The sequence below is a fragment of the Ambystoma mexicanum genome, chromosome 9, assembly GCF_040938575.1.
Source record: "Ambystoma mexicanum isolate Mex_15411 chromosome 9, UKY_AmexF1_1, whole genome shotgun sequence".
Classification (NCBI taxonomy): domain Eukaryota; kingdom Metazoa; phylum Chordata; class Amphibia; order Caudata; family Ambystomatidae; genus Ambystoma; species Ambystoma mexicanum.
The window spans coordinates 1,088,769,031-1,088,789,283 of record NC_090931.1 but is presented as its reverse complement, the minus strand read 5'-3'; the positions used below and the strand labels follow the sequence as shown (position 1 = coordinate 1,088,789,283).

Here is a 20,253-nt window from a genome sequence, read left to right as displayed (position 1 = left end):
GGCCACATGGGATTAGCGATAGGGGGTGAACTGGACTGGCACACGGGCGAGGGGCATGCAACTGTTACACCAAAAGAGGTGTGGGGTTAGGGGGCTTGTGGTCTATATTTCTTTAGACGGGGTCTGCTATTGCAGAGGCAGATTTGTGGAGATGGATGGTTTTTTCCAGGACCAGGCTTCGGCTTGGTCACACACAGGGCAGTGATGTAAAAGGAAGAAGAGAGATACAGTGTTTAGCTTGTTACACTTCGTGCCCAAGCTTCTATGTAACAGGACATCCGCAGAGAAGGCAGAGGGGAGGAGGTGGGGGTTGGCATGCTGGCTGTGCATGGAGAATGAAGGGAAGAGGTGCAGGCCTGCATTCAGCGTTTACATGCGGCCTACTAGAAAATGGAGTTAGTAGTTAATACAAAATGGAGTCTCGTGGCTCATAGGCCATGCACAGTTATGGGTCATTCAATGGTAACCTCATACCTTGACCAGAGGTGTGCTGTCAACCGCGGAATGAGCATATCATGTGCGTTGTTAGGAATGAAGGGGGGGCTAGGAGACCCTTCCTTCCTTACATTCCCTTACTGCAACTCTCCCAAATGTTTCCGTTTGACTTCCTCAGCTATTGCTTCGTCCCAAGCTGGGGTTCCCTTTCTTGGCATCCAGGCCCAACATACGGCCCTAAGACTCTCCCCTGCCCATGCATATTCATCTGGGGTACAAGTCATGTAGATACACCCCCATCCCTGTCCAGATCTACCCATACTTCATCATACCATTCTAATTCCCCGGGTTCCCTAATTGTGGTGTGCCAGAACGGATCTACAATGTACACAGTGTTAATATATAGCAGTCATTCTATATTTTGGTTCTGAATCTTCTCCTGTTTGGACCTGGGCTTCATGTGTTACCTGTACTACTCCTGTTGCATTGCCCATTGTCACCATCATTGCACTGTTAGGAATAGACTTTGCACAGCACCTGAGTCCCAGTTGGCACACACAAAAGATTTGCAAGAAAAAGACGATGATGGGTATCAGTAGCTTCACGGCCATTCCAAGCCACGATGGGACCCACTCGAACATTTATTTGTTTATTTGATGTTGAACCAGGTGCTGGACTGCACGTCTCCTTCTTCCTTCATCCTTTCGCCGAGATTATGCACTGCTGCTATCACATATGATAGTGTCCCATTGTCCGCGCCGGCAGAGGGTGCGAACGTGCAACATGCGCTCCCAATTTTTCAGCAAACACCGCCGTCCATTGCAGTCAGTAGGTCCAGGATGTAGCAGTTCTGCATGGTCATCAGCTGCAGGGCTCCCAGTTCTACTTTGATGACATTGAATCCTTCTTCTGTTTTGTTGGCCAGCTGGATGAGTTCCCAGCGGGTTATCTGGATCCATTTCGCATTTGGATGCTTGGATGAGGGACACGAAGAAGGTTTCTGTTGAAGTGAACAACTTCAATTTGTCAGGGATTTGCGCCAAAAGTTCAGAGGACTCTGCTGAGATATAGTTTGATGACCTCTGTTTTCTGGATACTGTGCTTTGTAGCTGTTCTTCGGATAGAAGGTTGTATGCAGGGGGTTCTTCGGTCGTTGACGGGGGTGCCTGGGACGTCTTTGATGGCACTCTCTCCCCTTGAATGTGGCTTTCTGGTATCACCATTGGTGCTGAGTGCAGCGTTGCCAGAGTGCAGGTACCCATCCATGACTGCGAAGGTGCAAATACGCCTGTTTGCCGAATACCCAATAAGTGTCGATTAAAGCTGCTGTTATTTTTTTCATGTCTGGAATGATGAGAGTTTTGCTACAGTTCTTGTTTGTTCCTAAGGGCACTTTCCCTTCTCCGCGGAAACACAGTTCATACAATATTTCACGTTGCACCTTGATCGGTTTCTCGAGAGCTGTTACCCATGTTAGTCTGGCGATGTGCTGAGACCAGATTGGAGTGCATGTGCTTCTAATCCATTGTAACTTCTCGTTCGACAGTCCTCGCAACACCTCTGCCTTGCACGTTACTTGCTCTTCCTGCTATTTGTTGTCAGAAAACATTGTCCCTTGGATCACGAAGAAAGGTTCCTTAATGCAGATTACTCCTTGCGGTTTGTTGTAGCAGGTTTTTTTCGTTTTGCAACATTTGTAGTGAAACTGTGTGTGCTTGATAGGTGCTTTTAATTGTACACAGTGCAAGGTGGATTAGACACTGGGCCTCCGCAACAGGCGCCTCTTGTGGTAACAAAACTTTAGGTGTTCCCGAGGCATGGGGAATCAAGGAGCTCACATAGCAGATTTCGTTGGTAACTTGCTTTGCCATTGTGCTCATGTCCACGTATCATTTGTTGGACTGGTCTGGGTGTTGTGGGTCTTCTACTGTATGGAAACCCAGCCCATGATATTCATCATACCTTTTCCGTCCTGCCCCCCCTTTACCACCTCCTACTCCCCCCGGAACCCTGTTGTATTTCCACTACTTTCTGGTATCGGATTTGGAATATTCCAGGTATTACTTCTGTTCCCCTTTCATCACTTTGCTGTCCACCTTTTTTTACCATAAGCCAGGGCGTGGGTTTGTGGTTCATCATTTACATAATTGCTGCTTGAGGAAGCTTGTGTGGTTGTATAGAGATTGTATAGAGATCATCATATGGCAATATAAATGCATAAGGGTTGGGGTCATTCATGTCATATACATTAAATTCATGCTCATAATAGTCAGCTATCGAGTAGTTCATCAGTGGGGCTCTGACAGTTTTATTCTTGTGTAGAGTAGTAAGATTTGAAGGAACATTGTGGACCCATATTAGCTTAAAACCGTCCCATAGTAAGTGGGATCCGTTTTACTCCTCCTCCCCCCTCTTTCATATCAATATATATGAAAGATATTGCTCAGTATAATGCAAAGCCAAACAATAGTGGGAAAAAACAGAATTGCAGAAAAACAAAGCCTGCACTCAAGAATACATCCTATTGTTACTAACATTTCTCCTATTACTATCTATTGTGGAGTCGCTGGCATTGAGGGCCCTCGTTTCTGCCATCTCTGTACCTACAGAGTGAGATACAATTGGGTTAAGCATACACGGTACATTTAACTTCTTGTTGCATTCATTTTCATAGGAGTACTTTTTACGAAATCATCTTAATTTCATTGTGCTTATTTTTAGCATGCCATTAGAGAGAAAGTGGGGAAGTGAAGAAGAGAGAACGAGAGTGAGAGAAAGACACAGAGACAGTGAGAGAAAGACGGAGAGAGAGAGGAAGAAAGAGAGAGAGAGCGAGAGAGAGAGAGAGAGAAAGAGAGAGAGAGAGACATATGCATTTTTGCATTTTGCGAGTACCATTCACTTTTATCTACATTTGTTTCTTTGTTCTATTTATACCTTTTCCTTCCATTTATGGTAGTTCACTTTTCATTTTATTTCTCTTTTTCATCTGGCTGTGTATGATTTCTTTGTGTTGTTCTTTCCTCAACATTTCCTTCTCCCTCCACTACAGCGTTGTCATGTGCTTTTCTTAAGTCTGATAGATGGATCCAGTATTTCAGCCCTTTTACTTTCATCGCAGTGGGCGTACAATAAATTACCTCATCTGGGCTGTGAAATCGTGGAGCATTCCATCGCCGTACAAAGCTGCGCACATATATCGTCACCCCAGCATTAGTTGTACATTTGGGCCATCTCCTGCCGGAGTTACTGTGTCACTTTCACTTTCTCGTGTAAAGGGTGGGTCTACTGCTTTGCTATTATCCTTGCTGCTCTGGTCAATTTCCTTACGTAAGATTGGAACTCCTCACCCAGTACTGTAGCGTTCTGTGTGCATCCGACATTCTTCTTAGAGGTGATATTGGGCTGTGCATGCGCCTCCCTGTCACTATTTCATGGGGTGACAAGTGGTGGTCTTTGCTGGGCTGGTTTCTCAATTCAAATAGAGCCAACGGCAAGCAGTACACCCAGTTTTTCTTTAGGGTGTGGCACAATTTTGACAATCTGCTCTTAAGTAGGCTGTTGATGTTTTTTCCACAATCCCGTTAGCTTGCATGTGATAAATTGAACACAGTTTGTGTTTTATCCCCAGCAGCATAGTTACTGCTTTGAATAAGTCGTTGACGAAATGCATCCCATTGTCTGATCGTATGACGTCACAGATCCCCCACCGGGGAAACACTTCCCTCACTAAGAAGTTTGCCGGGCATTTCTCATACAGGTGGGCGCAGGGTCCTGCTTCCACCCAACATGAGAAGGGGCAGACCACCACAATCAGATATCGTGCTCCATTACACCTTTCTCCCATGTCTGCATAATCAATATGCAATTCACGGAATGGTCCGATGAGGTGGTGCAGTGTTCCTCTCAATGTTCTCATTCATTCCTGAGTTCTATGTCTGACAAGTTGTACATGTTTTGCAGTGTGTGCAGGGAAGTGTAGTTGTTGGAATGCTATCTCTAATAACTCCACAGGCATGACTACTTTTCCTGTACAATTTTGCCCTCAGAGGAGGTCAGTGGATGACTGGGTGCACCCTCTTTTAGTCCAGAATTCCTGTTCCTCAGGCGGGGCCCATTTTTGTAACTCGATCATTTGTGAAATTGACATTGAGTTCTAACCGTCGTCTTTCTCTTCTCCCACACTTCCTTTTATTATGAATTCCCCTTGTACCTCTCTTTCTAAGTATGATGCCTCTTTGGCGGCTGCGTCCGCTGCCGTGTTTCCCAAGGAGATGACGTCATTATTGTTCGTGTGGGCTTGGCATTTGACCAGAGTCACCATTGTTGGTTCTGTTAATGCTTCTATCAGCTCTTTTAGAAGCTCAGCATGTTGTACCGGGGACCCATCTGCCCTCCTTAACCCTCTCCTCCCCCATCATGACAATCCCCCGTGTACTGTAGTGGTCAATTATGCTGAATCTGTTTAAATGGTTACTGCGCACCCTTTTGCTGTGTGTAAGGCTTCAATTAGCGCTACCAATTCCGCTGCTTGTGCTGAAAAATGTGCTGGCAACCGCTTTTGCACTATTGTCTCATATTCCCCATCTTCCATTCTCACGACTGCTGCCCCTACATGTTTTTCTTCTGTCTCTGGGAGTATTGACGCTGATCCGTCCACAAAATACACTTCTCTTTCTTCTAGGGCATTGACGTTTGCTTTGGGCATGCCATCCTCTTCCCCCTTGTATGTGGCACAGTCATGGTTTTGCATATCTTCTATGGTAAATGCCTCTGTGAGGAACGTGGCTGGGTTTATTGTTTTACACCGCCCTATATGTATGATTGGACTGGAAAGAATAATCTCTTATGCTGTGACTCTGTGTTGTCAGTGTGGATTTTGATCTTTCAAGGATGGTAAACAATGAATGTTCAACGAACAACGTTACTTAACATCCTATTACAATTGTGGCTCTTTTTTCAATTGTGAACGGGGTGGCTGCAAAAGCCTGTTCGCATGCAAAGTGTCCCTGCATTACCGCATCAAGTGTTCCGCTGTAGTATGCTAGAGGCTTGTGCCCTAGTGATGTTTTTTGTGTCAGCACTACTGTCATCAGCATATCAGCATTCCATCACAGTGTGAGAACAGGTAGAATTCACTGTCATGATCAGGGGAGGCTAGAACGGGTGCTGTTGAAATCAAATCTTTGAGTGTGTCAAAGGCTGTGCTCATTTCTGGGTTCCATATTAATGTTGTGTTTTCTCTCTGTTCTTCTTTTAGTGCATGCAATATGGGCTGTGTGTATGCTGCATAGTCCAATATCCATGCCCTGGAATAATTGCACATGTCCAAGAATGTTTGCTTTACTGTGTTGGGTTTGCTAACTGCACGCACTGCTGCTGCTCTGTCTGGTATTATTCTCTTGCCATCTTTTGATATGAGTTGTCCCAAGTACAACACTTCTGTTAGACAATATTGCAATTTTTGTTTATCTACTTTGTACCCCTTGTGGGTTAGCAAGGTAAGCAATATTATTGAGTCATTCCTGCACTGTTCCTCATTGTCTCCGCAAATTAACAGGTCATCCACTTATTGAATAATAGTGCTTTTTGTGTCGATGTTCCAGAGGTCTTCATGTAGTATCCTGTTAAAGATAATTGGGCTTTCACTTTATCCCTGGGGCAACCTGCAATGCTCGTACCTCTTCCCCCCAGGGAGAACGCGGTTAGGTATTGAGACTCTGGGTCCAGTGATACTGAGAAAAACAGATTTTTCAAGTCTACCACTGTGAAACATGTTGCTGACTTTGGAATACTGCACAGAATTGATGCAGAGTTTGGGACAAGTGGACATTCCTTTTGTATGACGTCATTAAGAGGCCTTAAGTCCTGTAGCATCCTCCAAGACCCACCCTTTGCTTTTTTAATTGTATAAATGCTAGTGTTAAAGTGTGAATTTGATGGCACGATAATCCCTTGCTGTAATAGGGCATGTATCGTTTCTTTTATCCCCTCCTCTGCCTCCCTTGATAGTGGGTATTGTTTTACACAGGGTGGTATTGCACCTGGTTTGAGCTTGATCTAAACGGGGGTTAGTTCCTGCAGGAGTCCTACAGCATGGGGCTGTGGTCCACAGTATGGGAGGTACCTGTTGCATATCCTGGTCGATAAATGCCGGCGGTGCAGTGACAATGGCCATGAGGGCTGTCGTCACTTGTCTGTGTTGAATCATTATTTCAAACTGGATGAAAATCTCCATTATTATTTCTCCATCAGAGTCATTGTCAGTGAACAGCTCCTCATCTGATATGTCACGAAGTGCTACATTGGGGTCTATGCACAGCACTGTCTGCCATTCACACCCATGCATGTCCATTCCAATTACTGTGATCCATTGCGCGGATACTTGCACTGTATGCAGATCTATGGACACTATCGACCCGGGCACCACCTGGGGGCTGCCACAGGCCGAAATCCAAATTCTGATGGTACTCGCCACTCTTGGCGTGTTATCTCTGGCACTACTTTCGCCAACACTTTTATCCCAAGCACATACATGTCTGGGTCAGTGGGTATCCCACGGACTGTTAGTTCATTGGCTTGTGTGTGTATTAGCAACATGGCACATATCCCTGGTGTTGAACACACTATTCCTCTTTCTGTAAATGAGATGGTCATATTAAGCTTGCTGAGGAGGTCCCTCCCCAACACATTTATGGGCGAATCTTCATGATACAACAGGGGTGCCCGCACTGTTTTTCTCCCCACTGTTACATCCAAATCTTCAGTGTATGGAACCTCGACCACTGCCCTAGAAAATCCCTTTGTCTCCATTTATCGATTAGAAACTGGAAACCGGCCTTATTTTAGACACAATCTTCCCGCTCATGAGTCCACCATAAAGATGAACTGTTTGTTTCCTATCTCCGCCCCCACTAGCGGTTCCTCGTCTGCGCGGAGGGTCGTCGATAGTACTGGACACGCAAGTGCTCTCTGTGGGCTGTCCTATGCTGGTGTCTCATTGTTTCATGATTGTGGAAAACATTGGGGGTCATTACGAGGTAGGAAGTAACCATGCTGCTAGCGGCATGGCTACCCCCTTACTGGGTAACGGGTCCGGGTTCCTTGAATGAGGAATTACCGGGCCATTCTGACCTTGGAGGGCCCAGTAATTCCTCATTCAAGGAACCCATCCCTATTCCCATTCAAGCCCCCATAGGGCTCAATGGGAATGGGGAGGGAGCTAACAATGGGGCCGTTAATAAGGGGCCCGTTCTTAGCACCCTGGCCAGCTCGCGGGACCCGATAAGGCCACCTGGTAAAACCAGGCATCCTTAGCGGGTTCCCGCGAGCAGACTCGTAATGGGGCGGTAAGGGTTTGACGGCTCCTGCACCTTTACTGGCGCCGTTAACCCCTTACCGCCAAACTCGTAATGACACCCATTGTTCTTCCACTAATGCTGTCCCTCTGAAAGGTGTCGGTGCGCCATTTGCTGTTGTGGCGAATGGGTTGCCGCGTGCAGGTGTCATGTGACTTTGTGATGGTGGGTGTTGCTGTGTGCCCTGCAAGGGTGCTCTGTGTTCATATGCATACCGGGGATCTGCTTGCTCTTTGCGTCTACATCCACCCATAGGCAAGCCATAGGGACTACCTGGGTGGGGGTGGACATACCGTTGTTCATTTTGGTAAGGCACCATGGGACGACTGCGACATTCTCTTGAAAAATGACCCCACCTACCACAATTCCAACACACTCCTTGCCCTCCTCCTCTGGGCCCCTGACTTCCATACCCCCCTCTCAATCCTCTGTACCCACCTCGTCCTCCTCATCGGCCCTTCCTTGCCATTGTGGTCCTCCATACTGCTCCTCACCAGCCCATTGTTCCTGTCCATTTGCTGCCATTCTTGCCTGTATTGCTATTGGCCCCTCCTCCCCATCTCCCAGCCGCTCTCCGGGGAGGGCAGCAGCTACTGCTGCGACCTTCACCAATTTTGTTTGAACTCATTTTGCCTCGTCTGCCAACCTTTTCTGCACTATCTCCTTTTCCCTCTCTTTTATCCTCCTACAGCGGTGTACTATGATGCTCTGTATTTCTGGCCAGCCTTTGGCGTCTATCCCTGCAATTCTATCTTGTGCTTTCTGTACTTCCTTTGGGAGGCCCCTCTTAATTATGAAGGAAAAAAGGGAGGTGGACTGATCCCACACCGTGCCTGTCTCTGCCCTACACATATCCTGCACCTGAAGAATGAAAGTCGCAGAATCTTTGTCCTCCCTGATAGTGCACTGCATTACTGACTGCAAATCAGGAGTGTCTGGGAATGTGCTCCTCAGTGCGTCCCATACCCGGGCCCTCACAGTGTTAAACGATGCTCCACTGGCGGTCACAGTCCAATGTTACCCCAGGGAACCCTGCCTTCGCCCACACCGTGTTGGCATGATCGCACACTGCAGAACCCAACAAACCTTTGACACCACCAATTGCTAGGGGGACCCCGGCTATATTTCTCTCAAATGCGCATATCCACTTACTTGCTCCCCCTGAAAGTGGAGGTAATGTTTTCAACAGATTTCCTTTGTCCATTTGTGCCCACTGGACATAATGCTGTCTCCCTGCTCCTTATGCAACAATGGCATCTGTAACTTTCTCTTTCCTTTTCCTGCACTTCCCTTTGTTCCCTTTTTTCATGCTACTGCCACTCTTCCCGTTCTATTTCTAAGTCTCCCTTGGTGCCACCCTTCCTCTTCCCTCTGTTCGCCAGGCACTGATACTATAGGTAGTGACGCTCCGCCTGACACTTCACCTATTCCGTTCCCCTCCCAGTCTTCCTCTAAATCGCTCCAGTATTCTTCCTCCCTTTCTGATGGCACACTTTCTTGCCCCGTACTCATCTGCTCCTCTCCCTGGTCTACTTGTATTATTCTGGCGGGGGCGTCGTTAATGCGAAATAGAATCTCCCCCTTTTTCCAGTCATCTACGTTTACTGAGGTACCGGGCGTCTGGGGCGACGATGTCTGCTCGCCCCTCTGTAAGGGTGTACTTTGCTCACATATCCCTCCGAGCTGTGTTAGTTCGGCTTGTGTCATTGTTAATTGTGTTTCCAAGTCCTGTGTTAGCTGCTCTATGTTTAACGGAGGGGTGCCCATCTCTCCAAACGACCCTTTTGGATCTTATGGGGGTGGGGCTGAGGCTATTGCTGGTGACAAGGGGGGTGTGCTTGGCTTTGGTACATACACATCAACATCACTGCTACATATAAAAGTGAGATCATCCGCACCAAAAAAGAAACTTTCAACGTCAGAATGAATTGGGCAGGATCCAGCACTAGAGAATTATTTAACATCTTAAAGGAATTAGAAAACCCTAATCCACCTGTATATCCCTGCACCAAGGACAAACCGTGGTGCACCAGCATTCAAAATGCTCTCTCCAACAAAATTACAGGGCTCCAAGCCAAAAGAGATGACAAACGGCACCAACTTACCTCCGGCAATTTTGCCAGTCCAATCATGCCATCGTCCACACACCTTAACTCAGGTTTCAAATTCCACAATGTATCCATACCTGAGGTACAAAAAATCTTAGCATCACTGAAACCATCTAAAGGGGACAGTTGCCCAGCTCAGATCATAAAAGATGCAGCCAGAGATGTATCTCCTTTTATTACCAAACTAATAAATTCCTCGGATTAACAAAGTCTACACCATCATTCAGGCATGGATGGCCACACATGGCCTCTGCCTGAATGATAAGACTGAGCTACTCCTAGTCGGCTCACCCAACAACCTGCTGAAACTTAGTCCCAACAACAGTAGCTTCCTCATTGATGGGAACAACATACCTATTGCCAAAAATGTAAAAAACACTTGGCTTCTACCTCGATGCTAATACCAACCTAACCAAACAAGTAAAAATGACTGCCTCAGCCACTGCCTATACAGGCAAGCTGATCAGGGTGTGCAGACCCCTACTGTCTTCCAGTAGCTGCCTTATATTGGCCAGAGCACTTATACAGTCCAAATTGGACTACTGCAACAGTCTATACTTGGGTGCAAACAAATCCATAATGAACAAACTGCAGGTTCTGCAAAATAATACACTCAGAGCTGCATTAAACGTACCTAGAAGAGAGCACATTTCTGCAACCAGAAAATTGTACAAATGACTCACCATACAAGAAAAAATTTACTGAAAAACCATCTGCCTTACCTACAAAGCTTTGAACCACCAAGCCCCACCCTATATCACGGATACATTTACTCTAAAATCATCAGTCAGAACTACTAGATCCACTAACACATCTTGCCTGGTGGTTCCCAGGCATAGCTTGAAAAGAGCTGGCGGAACTAGTTTCCCAGTCCTAGCCTCACAATTATGGAACCCATTTCCACCGGCCATCAAAACTATTCCTACCTTTCAAATATTCAGAAGTCACGTCATCACATGGTTACTGAACAAAAACTAACACTACTTACCTTACACCTGCACCCTGTACTCCCATTCCCTTAACTGTATATATCATTATCCATGCCTTCCTCTGCTATTTGAATGTATTATTTGTATTCTGTCTGTATAAACTGTATAAACTGCATCTTGTAACCATTACCTTCACCTCAAAGCGCACAGATACCCCTATATATGCGCTATATAAATAAAATAAACAAACAAACACAGGGTCACTATATCCCTCTGCAGGTTTCGTTAGCATTGGGTATATTCTCGTGGGCTCTATTTATCTTTTCCTTGCTCTCCCCTCCTCCCTCACTGCTGTTCATGACCTGGGGTGATGTGCTTTGGCCCTTATTCTTACTTGGGGGTATCTCTTTGAATAGTCTCCACACATCCAACAATTCTCTTCTTTTTCTGGAGCTGTTTGCCCTTATATTTAATGGTCAAGTATGTTGCTACTATGTCTAGTATTGACTTTTGAAATGATCCACCTTCAGGCCATACCTGGGGAATACCTACCCCTTTCATTTCTGTATGCCACTGCTTGTGGTATTTTAACATTTTTTCACTATACCCTGGTAAGCTCTGACATATATACATAAGTGGCGTTTCTGCCCCCCTCGTGCCTTAATTGTAGCCTATGGAGTGTGCGTGCAAGTATGAACAATCTAACACCAATTTCAACCAATTTCTTAAGAACAATAGCCCTTTTTTGCCACAATTATAACAATGCTGTTCACGAAATAATTTTTCTTACATTTTCAATTACCACACTTTGTCATTGTCAAACCAGAATTAAACAGGACATTGGGCACGTGACATATAACACTCAATTGGACAGACACAACATGGATCATGCAACATTGAAACAAAGCGTTATACAAGAACATTAAAATGTGGACCCTACCTGCCTGCTGTCCCCTATTCCCACCCTACCCTTAGTACACCCAGAGTTTCGCCCCTGTCCTGGACCCTTCTGGACCACCCTCTAAGAGACCAGAAAGGAAGAAGGAAAAATAAAAAGCGTGTCTAAAAACTACTGAGCCTTCTCTTAACAAAAGACTCCTACTTTGTTCACTTTGTCACCATGTAATCCCTGTACTAGTCGAGATAGTACCACGCGGCGCCGCCTTCTAACCCCTGGCGGAGCTAGGTTCCTGTACCTCTGTTCACCTCTTAACTTCTTACAAAATCCTAATGGCCATATGCGAAAGAAAAGGGCAGTAAAGAAAAATCCCTGTTTTTATCCCCACCATATATTCCCAACACACCTCTCTCTGACTCCCTTCCCGTTTCCCCCCTCCACCTTCTTTTAGGATCTCTCGCACTTGATACTCACGTGTCCGTATTGATCCGAGAGCCTCCGGACCCGGTCTTTGAAGGTGCCGCTCTGTACTCAACGGCCACACCCGGCTCCGGCGAGCCGTACGGCCGGGTATTTCCAAAGCTGCGACCTGTGGAACCTTCTGTCCTTATGTGTCCACTTCTAAGGGTACCAGTTGCTGTAGGTGGTCGGCCTTGATGGGGGAGCCCTGGATCTCGCCACTTTGGCCGGGGGATGTCTCATACCAAAAGGAACAAAATAATGCTATTGCGTCGGGGTCCCCAAATTAAAGCTGGCATTCCCCACAAAACAGTGAAATAACCAAATAAGAGACACTAATGGACACAAACCAGTAGTACAGTCATGCTGCTATTATTCTGTAAGCGAATTAAGAATGTGGCTGAAAAATCAGCATACCTTGTGGGCTTATAGAGTGGCAGGTACCCTGTGCTTGTTGTGTCGATGGAGTGGTGGGAGGGCTACTGCCGGCTGGGAATGCTGTGTCCGCTGGCGTGTTCCTGGGTCCAAGTAGTTATGTCTACATGGAAAGGAGGAAGGGGCAGAGAGCAGAGTTAGCGTTCCAGACGTAATTTCCAAGTGAATCCAAGTCTGTTAGTGTGATGAGGCGCTCATAGGTGGCGGCTGCTTACCTCAAGGTTAATGCAGGGATCACAGTGATGGCCGAAGTTTGGAGCCAGGACGCTGTTGCAGCAGCTCCGTCACTGTCAGTCTGCATTCGGCAGTGAGCTGTGGTATTGTACGCAATGCGCATGCGGATGGGATCAGTGTATCAACTCCCGCGCATGCGTATTGTGATCATTTGCAAGTGGTTGCTACTGTAGTGGAGTGTTGAAATGCATATGTACGGAGGGGCACGGTGCCAATGGGCATCAGTGGTGCCAGGAATCCGGAGTCTAGAGGACAGGCGCAGAGCATATATCGCCTGGATGAGTGGGCGGCTGGACTGGGACTAGAAAGAGTAAAAGTGCAGAGAAAACGCCCAATGTGAGCCGGCTCGCTGCTCACGATAATTATATGAGTCTAGTGTTTATGAAGCACATTCCTATATTGGAAGGCTGCGACCAGTAATCTCCCTGTGTCATGTGCTCGGGAGTTGATAAAAGTGTGTGGAGAAAGGCACTAGGTGGGGGAGGGAGGTTCCACGCAGGTTGCACAAGAGTGTGGCACTAAACAGAAGCGCACCAAAGAGAGTGCGTGTGTTGCGGTGTCCATGTCATAAAGGCCCAGAAGGAGCCTGTGGTCCACCACAGTGCAATTAGGTGGTGGATGGTCGGGGACAAGGTGCGGGCTGATGGTGCTGCCCCCTGTTTGGAAATCATGTAATGTCAAACTAGTATGAGGCTGGTGCACAAACGGGGACTAATTGTGTGTCAGTTGTTGTGGCTGCTCATGGAAGAGATGTAGTCCCATGGATATGCAAAGCAAGCTGCTTGACCAGGTGTTACTAGACCTTGAACATAATATTCATGGGTGGGTCCCACATTGTTGGTAATGAGGGCATCGCCTGGATCACTCATGTGCTTGTGGCAGGTAAATGGATACCGTTTCGCAAGTGCACAAAAAAGGGGAGTTTTTTTGCAGTGTGATGTGCGGTTAATCCCAGGGCACATGTGCCTCAGTCAGTCCACATGTGATGGTTTGGAGCTTGAAAATCCACGACGCTTCTTTGTGATTTAATGCGTTTTTTGTATTGGTATTATTGTCCACTTTATCTATGACCCCCCAGGTGAAATCATCTGGTCCATAGCGGAATGCCAAGAAGTGGGACACCATTGGTGCATTGTGTACTTTGCACCGAATCCAAGATCGGTGCTCGCTGATCCTTTTTTTGACCAGTTTTTGTGTTTGGCCAATGTATCTGAGTCCACAGAAGCATTGTACTAGGTAGATTGCATTGCATGTCTTGCAATTAGAGAATTTCTTGAGGACCCAGTCTTTATTTCTCATTTTGAAGGATTTGGTTTTCTTCGTGAATTTACACGCGACGCATGTACCACAGGGGTGGTGACCAGGGAGGTCCCTCAGGTTCCATAGGGCTGACCGTGATGTTTTCTTAAGGCGTGCATGGGTTAGATGTTCCTTCAGGTTTTTGGCTCGTTTGAGCACCATCCTTGGGGTAGGTTCCTCCGGTAGACTCAATTGTATTAGTGGCCAGAATTATTTAATGGTCTGTTGTATACTGGTGGTATCAGGTCCAAATGTTGTAACACATGTTAAGCGGTCATTTTCATTGTTCCTGTTTTTGGGAACTAATAGTATCTCTCATGGGGTGTAGACAGAGTGCTCTTTTGTTGGTGTTTCTGATGAGTTTCTTTGGGTACCCCTAGCTTGCAATATCTCCTTGAGTTTGGCTCCATGTGATTTATATTGACTTGTTTCCGTGCAGTTTCTGCGTAGTCTGAGGAATTGTCCATAGGGGAGATTGTTCCTTAGATTTCTATGGTGGTTACTGTTGTAATGTAGTAGGGTGTTACGGTCCGTTTCTTTCCTGAACAATGTACAGGATAGCTTATCGTCCTGAGTCAATATTTTCAGATCTAGGACGTTTATGTTTTCCATACTGTAGTTCATGGTGAATTTGATTTCTGCCGTTTGGTGATTTATCCAGTCATGGAAGTCCTGGAGGAGTGCAGATTCGCTGTGCCATATAAAGATGTCATCTATATAGCGATACCAATTTGTGATGTGATTCCGGAATGAGTTCTGGGTGGAGAGTACGTACTTTTCATCACTCTGCCATGAAGAGCGCAGCCAGGCTAGGGGCGAAGGCAGCACCCATGGCAGTTCATTAAAAAGAGACTTCCCTGGTGAACATGGGCCATAAACAGATCCTATAGTAATCACTTTGCCACTGTCAATAATATCAGCAAGTATTATCCTCCCTTTGCCATCCATAGCCATACTTTCAACCACAACATTCACACCCCACCGAAATATGATAGATACACCTCTTGTTTTCGAAATATTACAATTAGTTAGTTCTTTTGTATATCTCAATTAATGAGTAAACTCTTAGAATGTTCAAGTAAATGTGTCAAGTAAAACTACATCTTGCCTTGCTCTTTATATCCTTGCCATAACCTTTCTTCTCTTTTGTGGGCAGTTTAAACCTTTTCTATTCCAACTCACGAAAGTCAACTGTCCCATTCCCTTATAAAACATCACAGCCTTCCCTTTCGGCACCCAAATGTCCTTAAGATTATTATTGTGACACCTATCAATTAGTAACACAATTTATAGCTGTGGATTTTCGAAATTGGTCAATTCCAATTCGACTGATGAAGGCCACCTGGTATGCGCCTCTAAATCTGATTTGGCTGTGCATATTCAAAAGACTATAGCTGAGCACATCTGAGGACTTACTTATAGTAACAGACAGATGGATATACTCATGAGACGTTGAGCTGATTATAGGCATTATTAAGTCACTTAAAAACATACATGCTCCTGGACCGGATGGCTTATGCAATGCCTTGATTAAACTTAACCCTGTCTGGTGAATTAAGCTTTTACATTTACTGTTCGTTACAAAAAAGCCACAGTAGCAATATTCCATGAAACATGGCTTAACAGTATTATCGTTCCGATACAAAAGATGGGCACAAGCAATGATACCAAGGACTACCGCATACTAACTATGCTGGATCCTACTTCCAAAGTATATGCCTGTGTCCTACTCAAAGAACTCAACGAATGGGCCTGTGCTGACAACATCATACCTATTAACTGGCTTTTGCAAGGCTTCTGGGACCTCTGTGAATCTATCAGCATTAGTAGCCACGATTAAATATTCTTGGCAGGTTTTAAGCCAAACTGTTTTGACATTCATACATTTTAGTGCCACTTTCGATACTGTTCAACGTCAAATTCTATGGTGCAAATTACTTAATTGGGACATACTGCCAGGACTGCTGAGAATGATCATTCTATTGCATAGAGACACACAGGTTAAAGTCTGAATACCCGCGGTTGATGAGGCCACTGATTCCATCCCTACATACGTAGACATTAAGCAAGGATGTATTCTTGCACCCACACTGTTCAACCTTTCTCTGCTCTTTGTGATCAACCCATGTTTCCTCCTAGACTAGGTTTAAAACTGCTTCAGTGGCTGGGTTATGACGATGAGCTCGTCCTGCTTGACTGTACCCCAAAAGGCCTCCCGAATCAATTAGATACACTTGCTGGTTTTGCCAAAGACAATGGATTAAGAATCAATACCAGTAAAGCTAAAATGATGATTTATTTTCCCCTAATGCTCGTGGGCAACCTTAATGGTTTTAGAAGGCAGTTTGAGGATACATGTCTTGACGTTGTCAATAGCCATGAGTACCTAAGTGTCATTATTGAGAGCAAACTAACCTGGATATCCCAGTTGGACAAGGTAGAGATGAACACCTGTCAACACCTTGGATCCATTTTACGCTTTGCACAGGAACTTAATGGATATTCTCTACACTAACAATTAAAGGTGTATTATGCCAAAATCTGTCCTCTGTTACTCTATTGCTCCGAAATCTGAGGCTTCAAACACTTGTATAAACTGAAAAAAAATCGAAGGGATTTATCTCAAAGCACTTATAAAGTGTCCCAGTCACACTTCAGTGGAATACATCTTGTCTGAATTTGGCTTGCCATGCATATTAATGTTTTAGAAACTTCAAAATTGTCCGGAAAACTCTGGCGGTAGAGGATTGACTGGCACTAATCTTAAATCATTAATGGTTGAGGGTCGAAGGTGGTGTACTCTATTTGGTATGGATCCAGGGGGAATCTCTTAGCAGCAATTTCAGGGTGGGGTCAAAAGTGGTCACAAGTTGATCACAAGCAGATAATAGTTGACCTTGCCACTAAGTCTCATAGTGACAAATACCTACTCGAACTCAGCAAGTGTGTGGGTCGTCCTTGATATTGAATCAACTATCCGAATAAGCGGATAGCACTCATGTACCTACCAGTCAAGTTCAACCTGGTTACGAAACTTGAGGAAGTAGGTAACAGGATGGGCTTGTATAACAATCAAAGATGGCGTAGGCTATGTGGCAATTGGTCCCAAAACACTTGCTGTGATATTGTGAAAGATAACACATGATTTGGACCAAGATGTTCAGGGCTGTTGGGATTGGTTTGTCTCGTCGATGGAGAACATTGAAAACATCTGGGAGGAGTTTTATGGTGGCGGCAATGTTATCTTACTTTATCACATGGTAAACTTATAGAATCGCATCAAAATGGTTTTAGAGATGGTCACCCATTAAATATGGTGTTTTATGTTAATTATTTTTATTGTGTGTTTTTTAATGAATGTAAAGCCTTGATGGCGGATTTATACTATTAAATAAATATTTAGTTGACCTCATTTGTAAGGCATCATATTCTATGTACATCCTCTTTCCCCTTCACCTCCTTCTTATACCAGTATCCTGTTCCTTATGCCTCCTAATTTTTGTGTTTTGCTAAATGCAGTGTCCTCTTGGGCAATTAGGCATTACAATTGTTTTCTTTGAAGTCAATTTATTCTGCGTTTTTTAAAAGCAAATATACCCGTGTAAATGTGTTATATAAAAAACGTTGTATCAGTTCAGGAGTACTTGTGTGTACAGTGGCCAACCTTTTCTGTTATGTATTTGCATTGCAGTGAAAAATGGCATTTCGAAGGGCGGTGAAAGGAGCTGTTATTTTTGGAGGAGGTGCACTTGCAACAGTTTTCAGCCTCTCCCAAATCAGTGATTATAGAAAGAAACGGGTATGTTTTTTATGCTGTTTATTATATATTAACATCGGCTTGTAGCTTAAGACACAGCATGTGTTTTTGTATTTTCAGTTTGTTAAAGAAAATATTCAGGCCAAATATTTGTATGCTATGTGTATTGGTCCTTTACACTGTGAATTGAAACATACATTTGATCCTCAGTATGCCTCGTCACCGTTGAACGTGGGACCTTTCGTTAAAAGGTTACAGAGACATCCATACACGTTTGGGATGGGACATGTTGCACTATAAAATAATTTACAATGAGGACAAGATGCAGTGTTTAGAATATGAGACTCAGCACTTGTTTCCAGAGAACTGATGCCCATCTCCTAGCCGTGTTGGGGTTAGTTCCAGTGATTGTCTCTCATGCACTAGTTGGATAATAGAAAATATGCAGATGGAGTCCTTCCTGAATTTAGGTAATTGAATGAGATAGTCTCAATTTCAGGGCCGTCATGGCATTGGATTTAATTTTAGAATCCATATTGTGCATTATTTTGCATGTTTGTAAGGACTGTAGAAGCCGTGAGCATGAAGCAAATCAGATTTTTTTTAAACGTTCTACTAATGTAGGAAAGTATCAAACCAACAAGCTTAATATGAATATTGATTTGTGATATTGATTTTTAATATATCTGCCTTGTAATATTTATATAGGTGTAGACATTCTAGCAAATATTTTACACATTATGTGGTCGTACTGTATTCTGAAGACTGATTTCTATCATCGTTCTTCTTTGACTAAGATATTTGGTGCAGATTTATTTATTTTTGCATTGAGATTGTGGAGCCATCAGCACACTCGAGACTCTGGGATAGGTTCAGCCCATTCATTCTACCACCGAGGGAGATTTGATGAATTCCTAACTATTTAAGGAGTGGGAGGTTCATCTTAATGCTGAAAGGATAACTCAAGGTAAGAGTGTCAGGATGCAGTTATATCACAAATAGGCAAGTGTGCTATTCTAAACAGAACTACTTCTGTAGTCTAATATATACAGTTCTGAAATAATGGTGGCCAGTGCACTCTTTGTCTTGCAACCAATCCAGGGTTATAGCAGCCAGCGTATATCTTGGCTTTGCATCTCTTCCTGTTGTTTCCACCACCAACCCGTTTAAATGAAGGAAGAATTTCTGACTCCTGCACCCACCCCACTTGCCTAATGGGATTCCTCATCAGGAATTCTACCCCCCACTCTGCCCCTCCTTACAGTGTGTTGCTATAACTTTTCACAACAACAGTTTCCAGTTTCTCTCCCATTGCCATAGTCGTCCTCACAGTGACTTTTATACCCACCAGCCAAGAGTTGCACTCCTGGAATTGCCCCATTAACAAGCCCTGGCTACTCCTTGGTTACATTTTCCAGCAGTCACTAGAGACTACAAAGTCCTCACTAGACTCTCCACTTTCGTTCTCCTTGTCCTGGTCATGACCAGCTCTGGAATATAATGGGCCTCATTACAGGTTTGCCAGTCTGTTAACAATGGTGCCGATAAGCTTATTGGCACCGTTGTTACCGGACCAGCACACTATGAGTCTGTCTGCCGCCGTTGCTGTGCCCGGCTGGTCTGACCCTGCCGGACACAGCGGCCACGGTAGGCAGACGTACACAGAAGAACCGCCACCGTCATTAATGGTGCCAGTGCTTCTGTGTTCCCCATTCCCATTGAGTCCTGTGGAACTCTATGGGAATGGGGAATTACTATTTACCTGCACCTGACTTTCCAGACCGCCAGGGTTGTAATGCCCCGGTGTTTCCAGCAAGCCAGGCAACGGTAAAATGTACAAGTCCAGCAGCAACCTGCCGGATTTCACGGCATGTTTACCGCCGGACTTGTAATGAGGCTCAATCTCTAGCAGACATTTTGTAGCCTCGTCACCTTGTTCTTTGGTCAAGAACAGAGCTGTACACCTCAGAAAGGTGCTGTAGTGTTCCTCTCCTCTTCCCCGCTCCTCTTTCCTCACTCTTTCGCTCTCTCTTGATATCTTGAACTCTGTTTCACACTCTCTCTCTAGCACTTTGTCTCTTGCACACTCTTTCTTGCTTACACTCCCTCTTGCACCCACTGTCTCAGAAGCATCCACTTTGCTCCAGGCTTATTCTTATCTCTCTTTGTATTAGGAACTTCAGTGCTCCTGCTCTGTAATTCATAAAAAAGAAAGCTGTCAGTGTCCTGCTTGACTTTGGGTGTGAATGCGGGGGGAGCTATGTGGGACCGGCGCCACTGCCAACTATGTGATTCTGGGCCTGGGGATAGCAAAGGGATTAGCCCCACAGCTCTTGTGTAG

General features: G+C 45.0%; 1 protein-coding gene across 11 annotated transcripts in view; it reads left to right on the top strand.

The window, feature by feature from the left end:
- Positions 1 to 20,253, top strand: part of GPD2 (glycerol-3-phosphate dehydrogenase 2) — a 2,458,594-nt gene that overhangs the window by 350,277 nt on the left and 2,088,064 nt on the right. For all 11 annotated transcript variants that reach the window (XM_069616409.1, XM_069616412.1, XM_069616410.1 and 8 more), the window contains one exon: positions 17,847 to 17,954. In XM_069616409.1, coding sequence (XP_069472510.1) covers positions 17,853 to 17,954 — 102 coding nt within the window. In that variant the 5' untranslated portion in view covers positions 17,847 to 17,852. Of the gene's footprint in view, positions 1 to 17,846; positions 17,955 to 20,253 lie in introns of those variants that run through there.